The 13,311-nt window shown below is 48.9% G+C and overlaps 1 protein-coding gene and 1 long non-coding RNA gene across 2 annotated transcripts in view; one reads left to right on the top strand and one right to left on the bottom strand.

Moving 5' to 3' along the window:
* Window positions 1-13,311, bottom strand: part of LOC309525532 — a 130,800-nt gene that overhangs the window by 56,521 nt on the left and 60,968 nt on the right. The gene's annotated exons all lie outside the window — the stretch shown is intronic.
* SKIC2 (SKI2 subunit of superkiller complex) overlaps window positions 1-13,311 on the top strand; it is a 45,493-nt gene that overhangs the window by 200 nt on the left and 31,982 nt on the right. The window contains exons 2-11 of the mRNA XM_082209252.1: window positions 1,575-1,696; window positions 3,545-3,654; window positions 3,860-3,977; window positions 5,367-5,481; window positions 6,479-6,553; window positions 7,228-7,281; window positions 8,184-8,401; window positions 10,109-10,258; window positions 10,870-11,015; window positions 12,137-12,283. Of these exons, the coding sequence (XP_082065378.1) occupies window positions 1,575-1,696; window positions 3,545-3,654; window positions 3,860-3,977; window positions 5,367-5,481; window positions 6,479-6,553; window positions 7,228-7,281; window positions 8,184-8,401; window positions 10,109-10,258; window positions 10,870-11,015; window positions 12,137-12,283 (1,255 nt within the window). The remainder of the gene's footprint in view (window positions 1-1,574; window positions 1,697-3,544; window positions 3,655-3,859; window positions 3,978-5,366; window positions 5,482-6,478; window positions 6,554-7,227; window positions 7,282-8,183; window positions 8,402-10,108; window positions 10,259-10,869; window positions 11,016-12,136; window positions 12,284-13,311) is intronic.

Here is a 13,311-nt window from a genome sequence, read left to right as displayed (position 1 = left end):
GAACTCCCTGCCACTTGAGATCAAGCAGGCGCCTTCGACGGGATCTTTTCGGAGGCTGCTGGAAACAGTCCTGTTTAGATCAAGCCTTGCCCAGATGCTTAAAAAGCTGGAGCAATTTTAGCCACTTTTTTAAAAAAAAGTATTTCAGCTTTCGTATGTTTTAAAGGAGGGTTGTGCATTTCCCCTCAAATATTACTGTTTTATCATTTGTAAACCTGAAGAGGGTTGTTGTTTTTTAACAGTCAAGTGGTGTGTAATTTTTATGAAATGAATTGTTGGCATCCATCTGTCTCAAGAGACAATGGTGTGTATTCAAACCTCTGGAGAATCACAGCGCCCGGGAACTCATAACTGCTGCCTCCAGCGTTGTTTTTTGCTTCAATTGCAGCACCAAAGTGACCTCCCTGGGGCGCCAGCCTGGGCAGTGTGAATGGAGGTCCTGGGCTGCCCAGACGACAAGGCTCCCTCCTCCCCCCCCCTCCGCCCCCCCCCCCCCGGCCTCACTGATGTGGTTTAAAGGAAAGCAGAGCAGAAAAATAAGTAATGAAATTTGCTTTGTGCTGTACACAGATTTAAAACAAAGACGGTTCTTTCCATGCAGGCTTACAACATAAAAAAGACACAGCACAGAAGGGAAAAGGAAAGGGGAAACTGAGCAAGCTCAGGCACCAGGTCTTGAAAGCTACATAGCCAACTGAAAATGGGGAAAAGTTGAGGGAAAGTAAAAATTAGTTCTATTTGCTCATGCTTATATAAGGCCACTATTAATTTATACATTTTTTTGAGAGAGAGAAAACAAAGAATCTTTTAAGTAACGTGAATAAAGTAATAACGATCAAGAAAACACAGATAAAAGCAAAGTTATGAAAATCTAGTTTTGTGCCAGGGTTCTGTTCTGGACCCCTGCGTGCATTGGCAGAACAAGCATAAGCCCACTTTGCTCAGTTCCACCCCACCCGCCCCGTTCTGCCCCTTTTCATGATGCCTTTCACCCTGAGAGGCGCACTCCATTCATAGCTGTCAACGTTTCCCTTTTTTAAGGGAAATCCCCTTATTCCAAATAGGATTCTTCGCAAGAAAAGGGAAAAGTTGACAGCTATGACTCCATTGTCTTTCAAGAGAGATAGATGCCAACAACAACAACAGATCACCAGGGATGTTTATAATAGGTCGTAAAACAGTAAGCCAGACAATAAATTTTGTTGAAATATTGTATTTCCTAATGGGCTTTTATTGCTGCGAGGTGCTTCTCAGCTTGCTTGGAAAAGTGACACACATATTTTGACCTTTGCATCAGTAAACTTTGCATTTCCTGGAGGTAATTTAAGCAAAGGATGGATAGCCATAATTCAGGGCCCTGTAGTTGCATTCTTTTTGGGGGGTGGGTGTGTGAAAAAATATTTATTGATATTTCATAATAATACGAAGTAATTAAGTTGCATTCGGCGCCAATGACCTCTGAAGTCCCCTTCAGCCTTACAGTTCTTTGAAAGTTACACTGGGGTCAGTGGGAGTAGCGACTGAAAATGGGATGATGAATTTCAAAATGTCCTTATCTCCTTGTTCTCTGCTAGTCCTGCCCCCCAGGGGGCCTCTGGAGTTGCCCCTCTCCATTCTGGAGGTTGGATGTGCCGGCCGTTTTGAGCTCATCACCCAAGAGGAAGGGCCTCATGGAGACAGATTCCCGCTAACCACGGTAAGCCCCTTTCCAACCCTGGAATGAGAGAGGAATTTTCTTAATGGTAATACATCACCTTGCCAACAAAGGTCCGAATAGTTAAAGCTATGGTTTTCCCAGTAGTGATGTATGGAAGTGAGAGCTGGACCATAAAGAAGGCTGATCGCCAAAGAATTGATGCTTTTGGATTATGGTGCTGGAGGAGACTCTTGAGAGTCCCAGGTCGTTTACAGCGAAGACATCTTCTGAGGCCTGTGGGACAATCCCCATTTCGAGCAGTGGGGTGTTTCTTAAATGTTTGCTTTTTTTGTTGTTGTTAAGATGTGCAAATAAACATTGCCTGTGCTTCGAAAAAGCACTGTATTGCTTCTCTCCCGTCTGTACCTCAAAATGCACCGGAGCCCGTGGGGGAAAAGACTTGTTCTATAATGCACCTTGCCACGGGATCAGGAAGGCAAGGTCTAGTAAGAGAACAATTATGATGGCCACATCTTAGATGATGCTCAAAGATTATTAGGCATATTTATGTAGAGTAGACCTATCGGCATAGCTGTCAACTTTTCACTTTTCTTGCGAGGAATCCTATTCAGAATAAGGGAATTTCCCTTAAAAAAGGGAAACGTATAGTTAAAGCCATGGTTTTCCCAGTAGTGATGTATGGAAGTGGGAGCTGGACCATAAAGAAGGCTGATCGCCGAAGAATTGATGCTTTTGAATTATGGTGCTGGAGGAGACTCTTGAGAGTCCCATGGACTGCAAGAAGAACAAACCTCTCCATTCTTAAGGGAATCAGCCCTGAGTGCTCACTGGAAGGACAGATCCTGAAGCTGAGGCTCCAATACTTTGGCCACCTCATGAGAAGAGAAGACTCCCTGGAAAAGACCCTGATGTTGGGAAAGATGGAGGGCACAAGGAGAAGGGGACGACAGAGGACGAGATGGTTGGACAGTGTTCTCGAAGCTACCAGCATGACCAAACTGTGGGAGGCAGTGGAAGACAGGAGTGCCTGGCATGCTCTGGTCCACGGGGTCACAAAGAGTCGGACACGACTAAACGACTAAACAACAACAACAACAACAATAAGCAGCCACCAGCTGCACGTCTTGAAATTCTGGAAAACCATTAAAAAAACTTTTTTAAAGCAGCCACTGGCTCCTGAAGGTGAGGCAGCTGAAGTAGGCCCAGGTCTGGTCAGTAACTGAATGAGTGGCCTCCTGGGAACCTCATGCTATGGTAGAATAAAAGTGGGATCCAAATGCAAGAAGTTGAATTCATAGAATTGTAGAATTATAGAGTTGGACAGGACCCCGAGGGTCATCTAGTCCAACCCCCTGCAATGCAGGGATCTCAACTAGATCATACACGACAGGTGCCCATGCGACCTCTGCTTAAAAACCTCCAAAGGGGGAGAGTCCACAGTCTCCCGAGGGCGACCGTTCCACTGTCAAAAACCTCTTGCTGTCAGAAAGTTCTACTTACATTGAGTCGGAATCTCCCATCTTGTAACTTGAATTCTAGCATTTCTGTTTGTTGCATTGTTTCCGCTCTTGATTTCTTTGTTTGCTCAGTGGAGGCTGGTCAGTTAGGGCAACCAGCCAACCAAGTGAAATGCCACGCAATTTAAAAAAAGAAGTTTAATTCCCCCTCCCATATATGTCTGTCTCTTTTCTCTCCCCCTCGCCCACCTTTTCAATGACATTTTGTGACTTAAAACGTCAGACCAGTCTTTGAGAGCATAATCATGGTGGCTGCAAGGATACGACCTGTTTTACATCAGGATGTGACCCACTGCAAGTTACCTCGGCTGCATAGACGCTGGTATCTAGGAATGACACTTGCACCTTTTTTCCCCATCCCACCTTGCAGCTGCCTCACGGGTTGCCCCCTCATGCTGAGGATCTGGCCTCTGAACTGGAGCAGCGCTTCCTCAGCAGCCCGGACTGGCTTCCCATCCACCACTTCGAAAGGTCTCACAGGTGAGGTTCTCGGCGGCCGCGGAGCCATCTCTCCCTTGTGTTAAACTGAGGTCTCTCCTTCCAGAAAGGAGCAAAAGAGGACACAGTTACTCGTGTGTTCTCTGGTTGGGGCGGCCGTTTTGGTGGTGTGGGATCTGGGAATGTTTTTGGTGGTGTTGTTTTTTTCAAAAAAACCCCCAAAATCCTGCCTGCTTTCTCGAGGAAGGTTCTGGCCCCGCGAGAAAGACATCCAGTCGCTCTTTGAGGTGGACGTCACCCCCGTGCATTCGACGCTTCAGGCTGAGCGCAACCCCACCACAGGAGAGCTGCTGGGCTTCAGAGAGGTGAGGAACGGTGTTCCCTCCAGAATATCATTTTGTCAGGCAAGGGTGGGGAGTCCTAGGCCAAGGGACTCAAGGTGGCCTTCCGGCACTCTCTGCCTGGCCCGCAGAACTTTCCCCACACCCCCTAACCAGCCCCACTTTGCACCACCCTGACTGTTTTCGCCTGGCTGGAATTGGTTCTTAAACTCTTGCCCATGAGAAGGCTAGAAAAGTGCATGTGAGCTGGGTGTGAAAACTAGCCTGCTGTAGGAAGATCAAAGGCACACTCATTGCTCCGCCCTCTTTTTTACCTGGCCCCACCCACTGCATTGTCCTGAAGTGAGTGTGTCCCTTGGGCAGAAAGGGGTTTCCCGCCTTGTTGGGGCAGGTGGGTGGTTCAATATGCTTCAGCCAACCAGGGCTAACATACCTGGTGGAAGGCGGGTGTGGGGTAGTTTGGGGAAAGCAGTCTCGCGTGCCAAATTGGGGACCTGTGCCAAGCCACATGTTCCCCCCACCCTTGTGCTAAATCTCTGGACGCCTCCATGGTAGCAGCCAGGCTCTGGTACGTGTCCCGTTCTGCTGCCCACCCCAGCCCCCGGTTGCTCCAAGCAAGGATTGCAAGCTTAAACGACCGCGTGAGCATTTTGCTCCTCTTGCAGCTAGATACAGGCGCTGTGGTCTAAATCACTGAGCCTCTTGGGCTTGCTGGTCAGAAGATCGGTGGTTCTAATCCCTGCGACAGGGTGAGTGCCCATTGCTCTGTCCCAGCTCCTGCCAACCTAGCAGTTCGAAAGCACACCAGTGCAAGTAGATAAATAGGTACCGCTGCAGCAGGAAGGTAAATGGCATTTCCATGCACTCTGCTTTCCATCACAGTGTCCCGTTGCACCAGAAGCAGTTGAGTCATGCTGGCCACATGACCTGGAAAGCTGTCTGTGGACAAATGCTGTCTCCCCCGGCCTGAAAAGCGAGATGAGCGCCGCAACCCCATAGTCGCCTTTGACCGGATTTAACCGTCCAGGGGTCCTTTACCTTTTACCTTTACCCCCCTCCCATGACCGGGTATATGTGCGGTGCCGGGAAATAAATGGATAGATTCAAACCAGGAAATGACAAGAGAGAGCTGGAGAGTCCTTGTGGCGTCCTTGTGACATCAGTGATGATGGAGGAAACCCCAACAAAACCAGAGGTGTAGCGGGGCTTTGTTTCAGCAGTTCAGCTCCCCGCCTAACAGGTGACAAAAGCAGGAGAAAGCCGGCATTTTAGGGTCTTTTTAGAGGGTGCTTCCCACCTAATGCCATTTTCACTATGCACATGGGGCCCCGGAACATAACCCCCTGCATAAGTGGGGAGGACACCTGTATACTTGCTGTCTTGGTCTTGACACTGCTCCCCCTTCCGTTTCAGGCACTTGTGGACAATATGGGCTTGTCGGCCAAAAATTCTCTTTCCTTCCAACGAGCACCCGGCCCTCCAGTCGAGGCTCTCCGAGGCAGCGCTACCAATTACCCCTTCTGGCCAGGTATGGGTCTCCTGTTCGCACTGCCTGGTCTGGGGAATTGGCGCTACAGTCTTACGCCAGGGCTTGGAATCATGTTAGGAGTCCAGCTCCCATCAGCCCCAGCCAGCAAGGCCAGTGGGTCAGAGATGATGGGAGGAGGGCCCCCCCGCATCATGATTTTTGCCAGCGCCTGCTCTTGTGGTTGTCAGGAGTTCAGCCTACACTCAAGTAGGACCCTGGCAGAGACACATGCACAACTGGCACGTTCTCTCCCTCCTGGTCTTTCGTTCAGGAGCTTCAAAAGCTTTCTTCAGCCCAAACATCACAGCAACCGATGGCAACCGATACCGGCACACTTAGGGATCCGCAGAGTTTGCACAGTTGCGTAACAGACCTCAGCAACTCAGCATTTTGGCTAATCTACTTTATGTACATACAAACACACAGAGTGCTGCAACATGGCTCCCTCTCTCTCTAGCATCAGAGAAAGAGAAAGAAGAAAGGACAATAGTCCCACTTCATGGAACACAGTAACACAAACATCCTGTCTCCGTCACTTTCCACTCTGTGGAGTCAAAACATACACTGCCATGTGATAGATGACAATCCTATGACTGCAATCACGGAGCAGGAATTCTAACAGTGATTCGCTATTCTGTGTAGGAGTCAGGAGAGGGCTGTGCCAGCAGACTTGACAGGGACTGCAGGAATCGAGAGAAGCATTGGCTGGCTTCACGGTTTTCCCCACATTGTGATTTTTGCATAGCGCACGTGCACGCACGCACACACATACACACACAATCATGATTTGCAGTATGTTGCTGGGTGAAAAATTATGTAAGCACCATCACAATATGGACTTCAAACCAGTTTTTGGCGATATATCAATATATCGCCCAGCCCTACTGTGCAATTCAGTTGCAGAATTCTGAGTCTTCTGACTGCAGAATTATTGCCATGCATGCAGCTTTGCTCTTAATTGTCCGCAGTGCATTGTTTTAACTCAACCTCTCTCTAGGTGGGATGGACGAACCCAGCCTTGAACAGATCAAGACTCAAGAAGACCAGGAAGAGGACATTGATTTTGAGAACGGTACTTGGCAATAGATGGTGCACCTTCTCTTAAGATCCCAGCCAGTTCTGGGTTGCTGGTGTTAATGCCATGTGTCCTCTGCAGCAGCCTTGGTGAGGCTTGAAGATGTTACACTATTAATGTAGGGTGGGAAGATAGTGGGCTATGGGGTTGCCTCTTCTTGAAATCACAACTGGGTGGCCTTTGATAGCAAAAAAACATCACCCTAGTAAGGCTAAAGTAGTGGTGAAATAACAGGCACCGAGTGTGAATTATGATGTGTTGAAGTCGTTTTTTTAAGCCCACTCTTCAGATGGAAAGGCCAGCAGCACCGTTGACATAAGATCAATAAAAATAAGGACAATCCCTGCAGATTCTGGGGCCTCTCTCCTCTCTCAGGGCTCACTGCTGATACGTGGTCTGGGCCTCTGAGCAGGTGCAGGGAAGCTGCCCTACCATACCATCACTTTGGGACATTGTGGGAAATTTAAAAGGGGGGCTGGACCCAGCTGTCCTTGACAGCTGCCTCTGCAGCCAGGTATCCCACTGGCATGAGGAGGTTAGGCCCATCAGAGTATCCTCTGGCTGGGGCCTCCTCGTACCTCAAGCTGCCCCCTGCTTTGAGGCCACGGACCCTTCTCTTTCCTTCCGTCTTCAAGCCCATATCCCTTCCTGCTTTTTCTTTCTTCCCTCAGATTTGCTGACAGTCCCACCAGGCTGGAAGAAGGGAGTGGAGTTCACCAGACAAGGTAGCCTCATTTCTGGTAGAGAGATGATTAGGACTGGTGGGGAGGCTGGCCTGGGGACTGGGAGACAGTGTGGTGTAGTGGTTAGAACAAGGGCAGCTAGCATGGTGCTCTCTGGGTGTTGTTGGACTCCCAGTTCCCATCAGCCCCTTCTGGTATGGCCCAATGGTCAGAGATGATGATAACTGTGGTCTAGCAGCTTCTGTAAGGCTACCCTGGGGCAAGACCGCCTCTCTCCATATGAACCTACCCAGACCCTGAGAACATCACCTGAGGCCCTTCTTCGTGTGCCTCCTCCACATGAAGTCTGGAGGGTCGCAACCTGAGAACAGGGCCTTTTCTGTGGTGGCTCCCCATTTGTGGAATGCTCTCCCCAGGGAGACTCGCCTGGTGCCTTCATTATACACCTTTAGGCGCCAGGCAAAAACGTTCCTTTTCAACCAGGTCTCTGGCTAAACATCCTGTATATCCTTTTATACATATTTGGGGAAGGGGTTTATTGTTTTGTTTTGCTTTTGTTATGTGTTTTATATTTATATACTGTATGCTGTGAACCACCCATAGATCTTTGGATAAAGGGCGATATACAAATAAACATAAGCAATAAGAGCATTGAGCTAAGACCTCGGAGATCTGGGTTCAAATCCCCCATCTGCCTTGGAGCTTGGCCCAGTCACTGTCTCTGCCCTAACATGAGCTGAAGGACCATAGCAAGCCTTGTAGAGAGGTTTGCCCTTGCATGAAACACACATTTCCACGGCATATTTTCCACTGAGCCAGTTGCAAACTTTTCCTTGGATCCCTGAGCCCAAAAGCTGCTCTCCCCACCCCTGCCCTCCCGCCCTCAGAGGGGATTCCTGAGTACAGAAACCTATCTTGCTTGTGTGTCTCACCCCCCACTTCAGAGCTCAAGGCCTCCCCAGGGTTGCTGAACTTGACCCACCTGCTGGGGGCCCTGGACACCTTTGAGCTGGGAGCCTCCAGCGATGAAGAAGAGAAGGAGAAGGCCGAGGAAGGGAGGAAGAGGATGAAGAAGGGGAAAGGGGCGAAGGCAGAGGAGGCGCCCCCGGCAGAACCAGCGCCGCTGCAGAGGGCAAACAGCCTGGAGGAGCTGGTGCTCAAGGTAGGGCCACCTGTGTGCGGAGAGGGTGAGGCGTTCTCAAAGTAAAGGAAGGATTGAACTCTGATTAATAAGAATACACACAGAGGCTTGAACCAGCGAGACTCTGGGAAGGGTGCGTATAATAATCTGTCTCTCCACCCCCTGCCCCAGGTCCTTTTATTCACAAAAGAACTTCTTACAGAGAGTTCGTAAGAACCAATCAGATTTCTTCTGAGCATTTCAACAAACCCCACGTGGGGACAAAGTCAGATCAAAATAAATTCTTTTAACTACAAAGACACAGGAGTAAACAGGAGAGGATGGAAGGATGGCAAGGAGATAGGCATCTTTATCACTTTTTGGTTCTCCAAAAGCACGTCAAAGTGCAAGTAGATAAATAGGTACCGCTGTGGTGGGAAGGTAAACGGTGTTTCCGTGCGCTGCTCTGGTTGGCCAGAAGCGGCTTAATCATGCTGGCCACATGACCTGGAAGCTGTACGCCGGCTCCCTCAGCCAATAAAGCGAGATGAGCGCCGCAACCCCAGAGTCAGTCACGACTGGACCTGATGGTCACGGGTCCCTTTACCTTTACCTTTAAGATCAACATCCTGAGATTAACATATCGGAAAGGCTACTTCAAAGAAGCTGCCCACTATCTTTCACAGCCCAGGATGCATGCCTGGTGAAGCAGCTGGCCACTGGGCTATGTACGTGACTTGTCAAGCAAGAGAAAAGGACAGTAGAGGAAATGGCCAGAGATGCAGAGGGTTGTGGGATTTGATCAGAAATTATTGTCAATGAAACCCAGTCAACGCCATGCTTTCACGGCGGACACAATGGCTTGATGCATATTTTATCATTCCTCATAGTAGTCCCACCTGACCCCACACTCTGAATATTTGCACTCCTACAGAGGGACGGGAGGATCTTGGGGCGATGTTGGCCAAGCAGGTGGCAGCGGGGTTTCTCTGTCTAAAGAGGGGAGGGAAGACTGGCAGAAGATGCGGCAGGCTTCTGGCCTGGGAAAGAACTGCGAAGGTGCTCGCTTCGGCAGCACATATACTAAAATTGGAACGATACAGAGAAGATTAGCGTGGCCCCTGCGCAAGGATGACACGCAAATTTGTGAAGCGTTCCGTATTTTTGTACTTCTTTTTTTGTATTGTTATTAATAGAAATGTTTTGTGAATGTTGGGAAAATGTTGAAATGAAATTACTTGGCTCTTGTTAAAATGTTTAAAGAACTAGGCAAAAAGGTAATGGTTATGAGAAGTTGGTAAAAAAGATTTAAGTTTTAAGCTCTAAGGTCGTTTTTATAAGATAAAATGAGAATAGAGTAAGGTAACGTAATGATAAAATGTTATGAGTTATGGAAAGGATTTGCTGCGACAATTATTAATCAAGATACAAGAGATGGGAGGAGGTCATAGAAAGAAGGTAATGGAATTTGGAGAATTTGATAAGGATAGTTTTATTTTTTCTTCTTTTTTTCTCATTAAAAAAAAAAAAATAAGAACTGCGAAGGGCGCTGCCCCCAAGGAGCCAAAGCTGCTCTAGCCAAATTCAGACAAAAGGAAGGACAAGGCTACTAGATATGGTGGCTCTGAATAGAACCAGCATTGGTACACAACCCTCCCATTTTATTGGGTCTGTGGGTGGGTGGAGGATTCCCTTTTCCCATCCTTGGCTTCCTTTACGCTTCCTGTCTCCTCTTTGCCTTCCTCTCAGGAGGTGACGCCCGCCCCTAAATCAGCCCCACAGGCCGCCCCGGCCCCTGCTGCGGCTTCCGAGCCCCCCAAGGAGCAGTGGGCCATCCCAGTGGACGTCAGCTCTCCCGTGGACGACTTCTACAAGCGAATTCCTGATCCGGCTTTCAAGGTATGATGGCAGTTCAGAGGGCCGAGTGGGGAGAGGAAAGGTAGGGGCTAATAATAATGATAATAATTTATTATTTATACCCCGCCCATCTGGCTGAGTTTCCCCAGCCACTCTGGGCAGCTCCCAGTCAAGTGTTAAAAACAATACAGCATTACATATTAAAAACTTCCCTAAACAGGGCTGCCTTCAGATGTCTATTAAAGAGAAGAACACCATCCAACAGAGAATGAGATGGTTGGATGGTGTTCTTGAAGCTACTAGCATGAGTTTGATCAAACTGCGGGAGGCAGTGGAGGACAGAAGTGCCTGGCGTGCTCTGGTCCATGGGGTCACGAAGAGTCGGACACGACTAAACGACTAAACAACAACAACAAAAGCTGCTTATTTCCTTCACATCTGAATCTGGATGTTCCACAGGGCGGGCACCACTACCGAGAAGGCCCTCTGCCTGGTTCCCTGTAACCTCACTTCTCGCAATGAGGGAACCACCAGAAGGCCCTCGGCGTTGGATCTCAATGTCCGGGCTGAACGATGGGGGTGGGGCCAAGGACTGATGACGCTAAACTTCGCCCCCCTGTGTGACTTCCTCTGTCTTTCTCCCCGCTCCTCAGTGGCCTTTTGAGCCAGACGTTTTCCAGAAGCAGGCGATTCTCCACTTGGAGAAGCACGACTCTGTGTTTGTGGCTGCCCACACCTCTGCCGGAAAGACTGTGGTGGCGGAATATGCCATTGCTCTGTCCCAGAAGCACATGACACGGTGAGAGTGCGTGTTATGAATGATAATAATTAACATTTGTACCCCACCGTTCCTCCAGGAAGCTCAAGGAGGAGAAGTATGGAGTTTTCCTCACAACAACCCTGGTCAGGCAGAGAGGTAGCGACTGGCCCGTGGTTGCTCAGCGAGCTCCATGGCAAAGGGGGGATTTGAACCCTGGTCTCCCAGGTTGTAGTCTGACACTAACCAATATACCACAGTAGCTCTTACAGTGTTTAGCTGCCCTCCACGCCCAAATGAACACTGTTATGTAAAATACAGTGGTACCTCAGGTTAAGAACTTAATTCGTTCCGGAGGTCTGTTCTTAACCTGAAACTGTTCTTAACCTGAAGCACCACTTTAGCTAATGGGGCCTCCCACTGCCACCACGTCACCGAATCACGATTTCTGTTCTTATCCTGAAGCAAAGTTCTTAACCTGAAGCACTATTTCTGGTTACAGATAGGTAGCCGTGTTGGTCTGCCATAGTCAAAATAAAAAAATTCCTTCCAGTAGCACCTTAAAGACCAACTAAGTTAGTTCTTGGTATGAGCTTTCGTGTATCTGAAGAAGTGTGCATGCACACGAAAGCTCATACCAAGAACTAACTTAGTTGGTCTTTAAGGTGCTACTGGAAGGAATTTTTTTATTTTCACTATTTCTGGGTTAGTGGAGTCTGTAACCTGAAGCGTATGTAACCTGAAGCGTATGTAACCCAAGGTACCACTGTACTGAACCTGCTAGGGTTGAGCCTGTGAGGCCTTGGCCTAGGACGACAAAATATCTGGTTTTATTGACTCACGTAGGGAGGGAAAGTAGTAAAACAGACTCCTGTCCCAGGCAATTGCCTATGATTACCTAGTAAAGGTAAAGGGACTCCTGACCATTAGGTCAAGTCGTGGCCGACTCTGGGGTTGCGGCGCTTATCTCGCTTTACTGGCCGAGGGAGCCGGCGTACAGCTTCTGGGCCATGTGGCCAGCATGACTAAGCCGCTTCTGGCAAACTAGAGCAGTGCACAGAAACGCCGTTTACCTTCCCACCAGAGCGGTACCTATTGGGTATGCTGGAGTCCAGAGTCTCCTCCTTTTGAACTTCTAAAACTCTTTATTTTCTTCCCTGCAGCACCATCTACACTTCCCCAATCAAAGCTCTTTCCAACCAGAAGTTTCGGGATTTCAAGAACACCTTTGGGGACGTGGGGTTGTTGACGGGGGACGTTCAGCTCCATCCGGATGCCTCGTGCCTCATCATGACGACGGAAATCCTTCGGTGAGGATTTGGGGTATAAATAGGGAGGGGTTTGCAAATGTGCCCCGAAATGCCAGCAATCCTTGTTTTAAAAGAAGCTCTTGGAAAAGACAAATGTCACTCTTTAGACCCATCCTATTATTATTATTGGGGACGCGGGTGGCGCTGTGGGTAAAACCTCAGCGCCTAGGGCTTGCCGATCGCATAGTCGGCAGTTCGAATCCCCGCGGCGGGGTGAGCTCCTGTCTTTCGGTCCCAGCTCCTGCCCACCTAGCAGTTCGAAAGCACCCCTAAGTGCAAGTAGATAAATAGGAACCGCTTACAAGCGGGAAGGTAAACGGCGTTTCCGTGTGCGGCTCTGGCTCGCCAGAGCAGCGATGTCACACTGGCCACGTGACCCGGAAGTGTCTCCGGACAGCGCTGGCCCCCGGCCTCTTAAGTGAGATGGGTGCACAACCCTAGAGTCGGACACGACTGGCCCGTATGGGCAGGGGTACCTTTACCTTTATTATTATTATTATTATTATTTATTTATTTATTTATTTATTTATACATACCCCCCATCTGGCTGGGCTTCTCCAGCCACTCTGGGCGGCTTCCAACAAAATATTAAAATACAGTGGTCTGTTAAACATTAAAAGTTTCCCTAAGCAGGGCTGCCTTCAGATGTCTTCTAAAAGTCTGGTAGTTGTTCTTCTCTTTGACATCTGGTGGGAGGGCGTTCCACAGGGCGGGTGCCACTGTCAAGAAGGCCCTCTACCTGGTTCCCTGTAACTTGGCTTCTCGCAGCGAGGGAACCACCAGAAGGCCCTCGGAGCTGGACCTCAGTGTCTGGGCAGAACGATGCGGGTGGAGACACTCCTTCAGGTATACTGGGCTGAGGTTGTTTAGGGTTTAAAGGTCAGCACCAACACTTTGAATTGTGCTCGGAAACATATGATTACCATTATCATTAAATATCAACCATTTTCTGCCTTTTTCTAATGGAGGTTTTTAAGCAGCGGTTGGATGGTCGTGCATCAGGGATGCTTGAGTTGAGATTCTTGCAT

Source organism: Podarcis vaucheri (assembly GCF_965113315.1).
Source record: "Podarcis vaucheri genome assembly, chromosome: 2".
NCBI classification, from domain to species: Eukaryota; Metazoa; Chordata; class Lepidosauria; order Squamata; family Lacertidae; genus Podarcis; species Podarcis vaucheri.
Note: the sequence above shows the minus strand (reverse complement) of the source record. Positions and strands in the feature narration are given on the sequence as shown.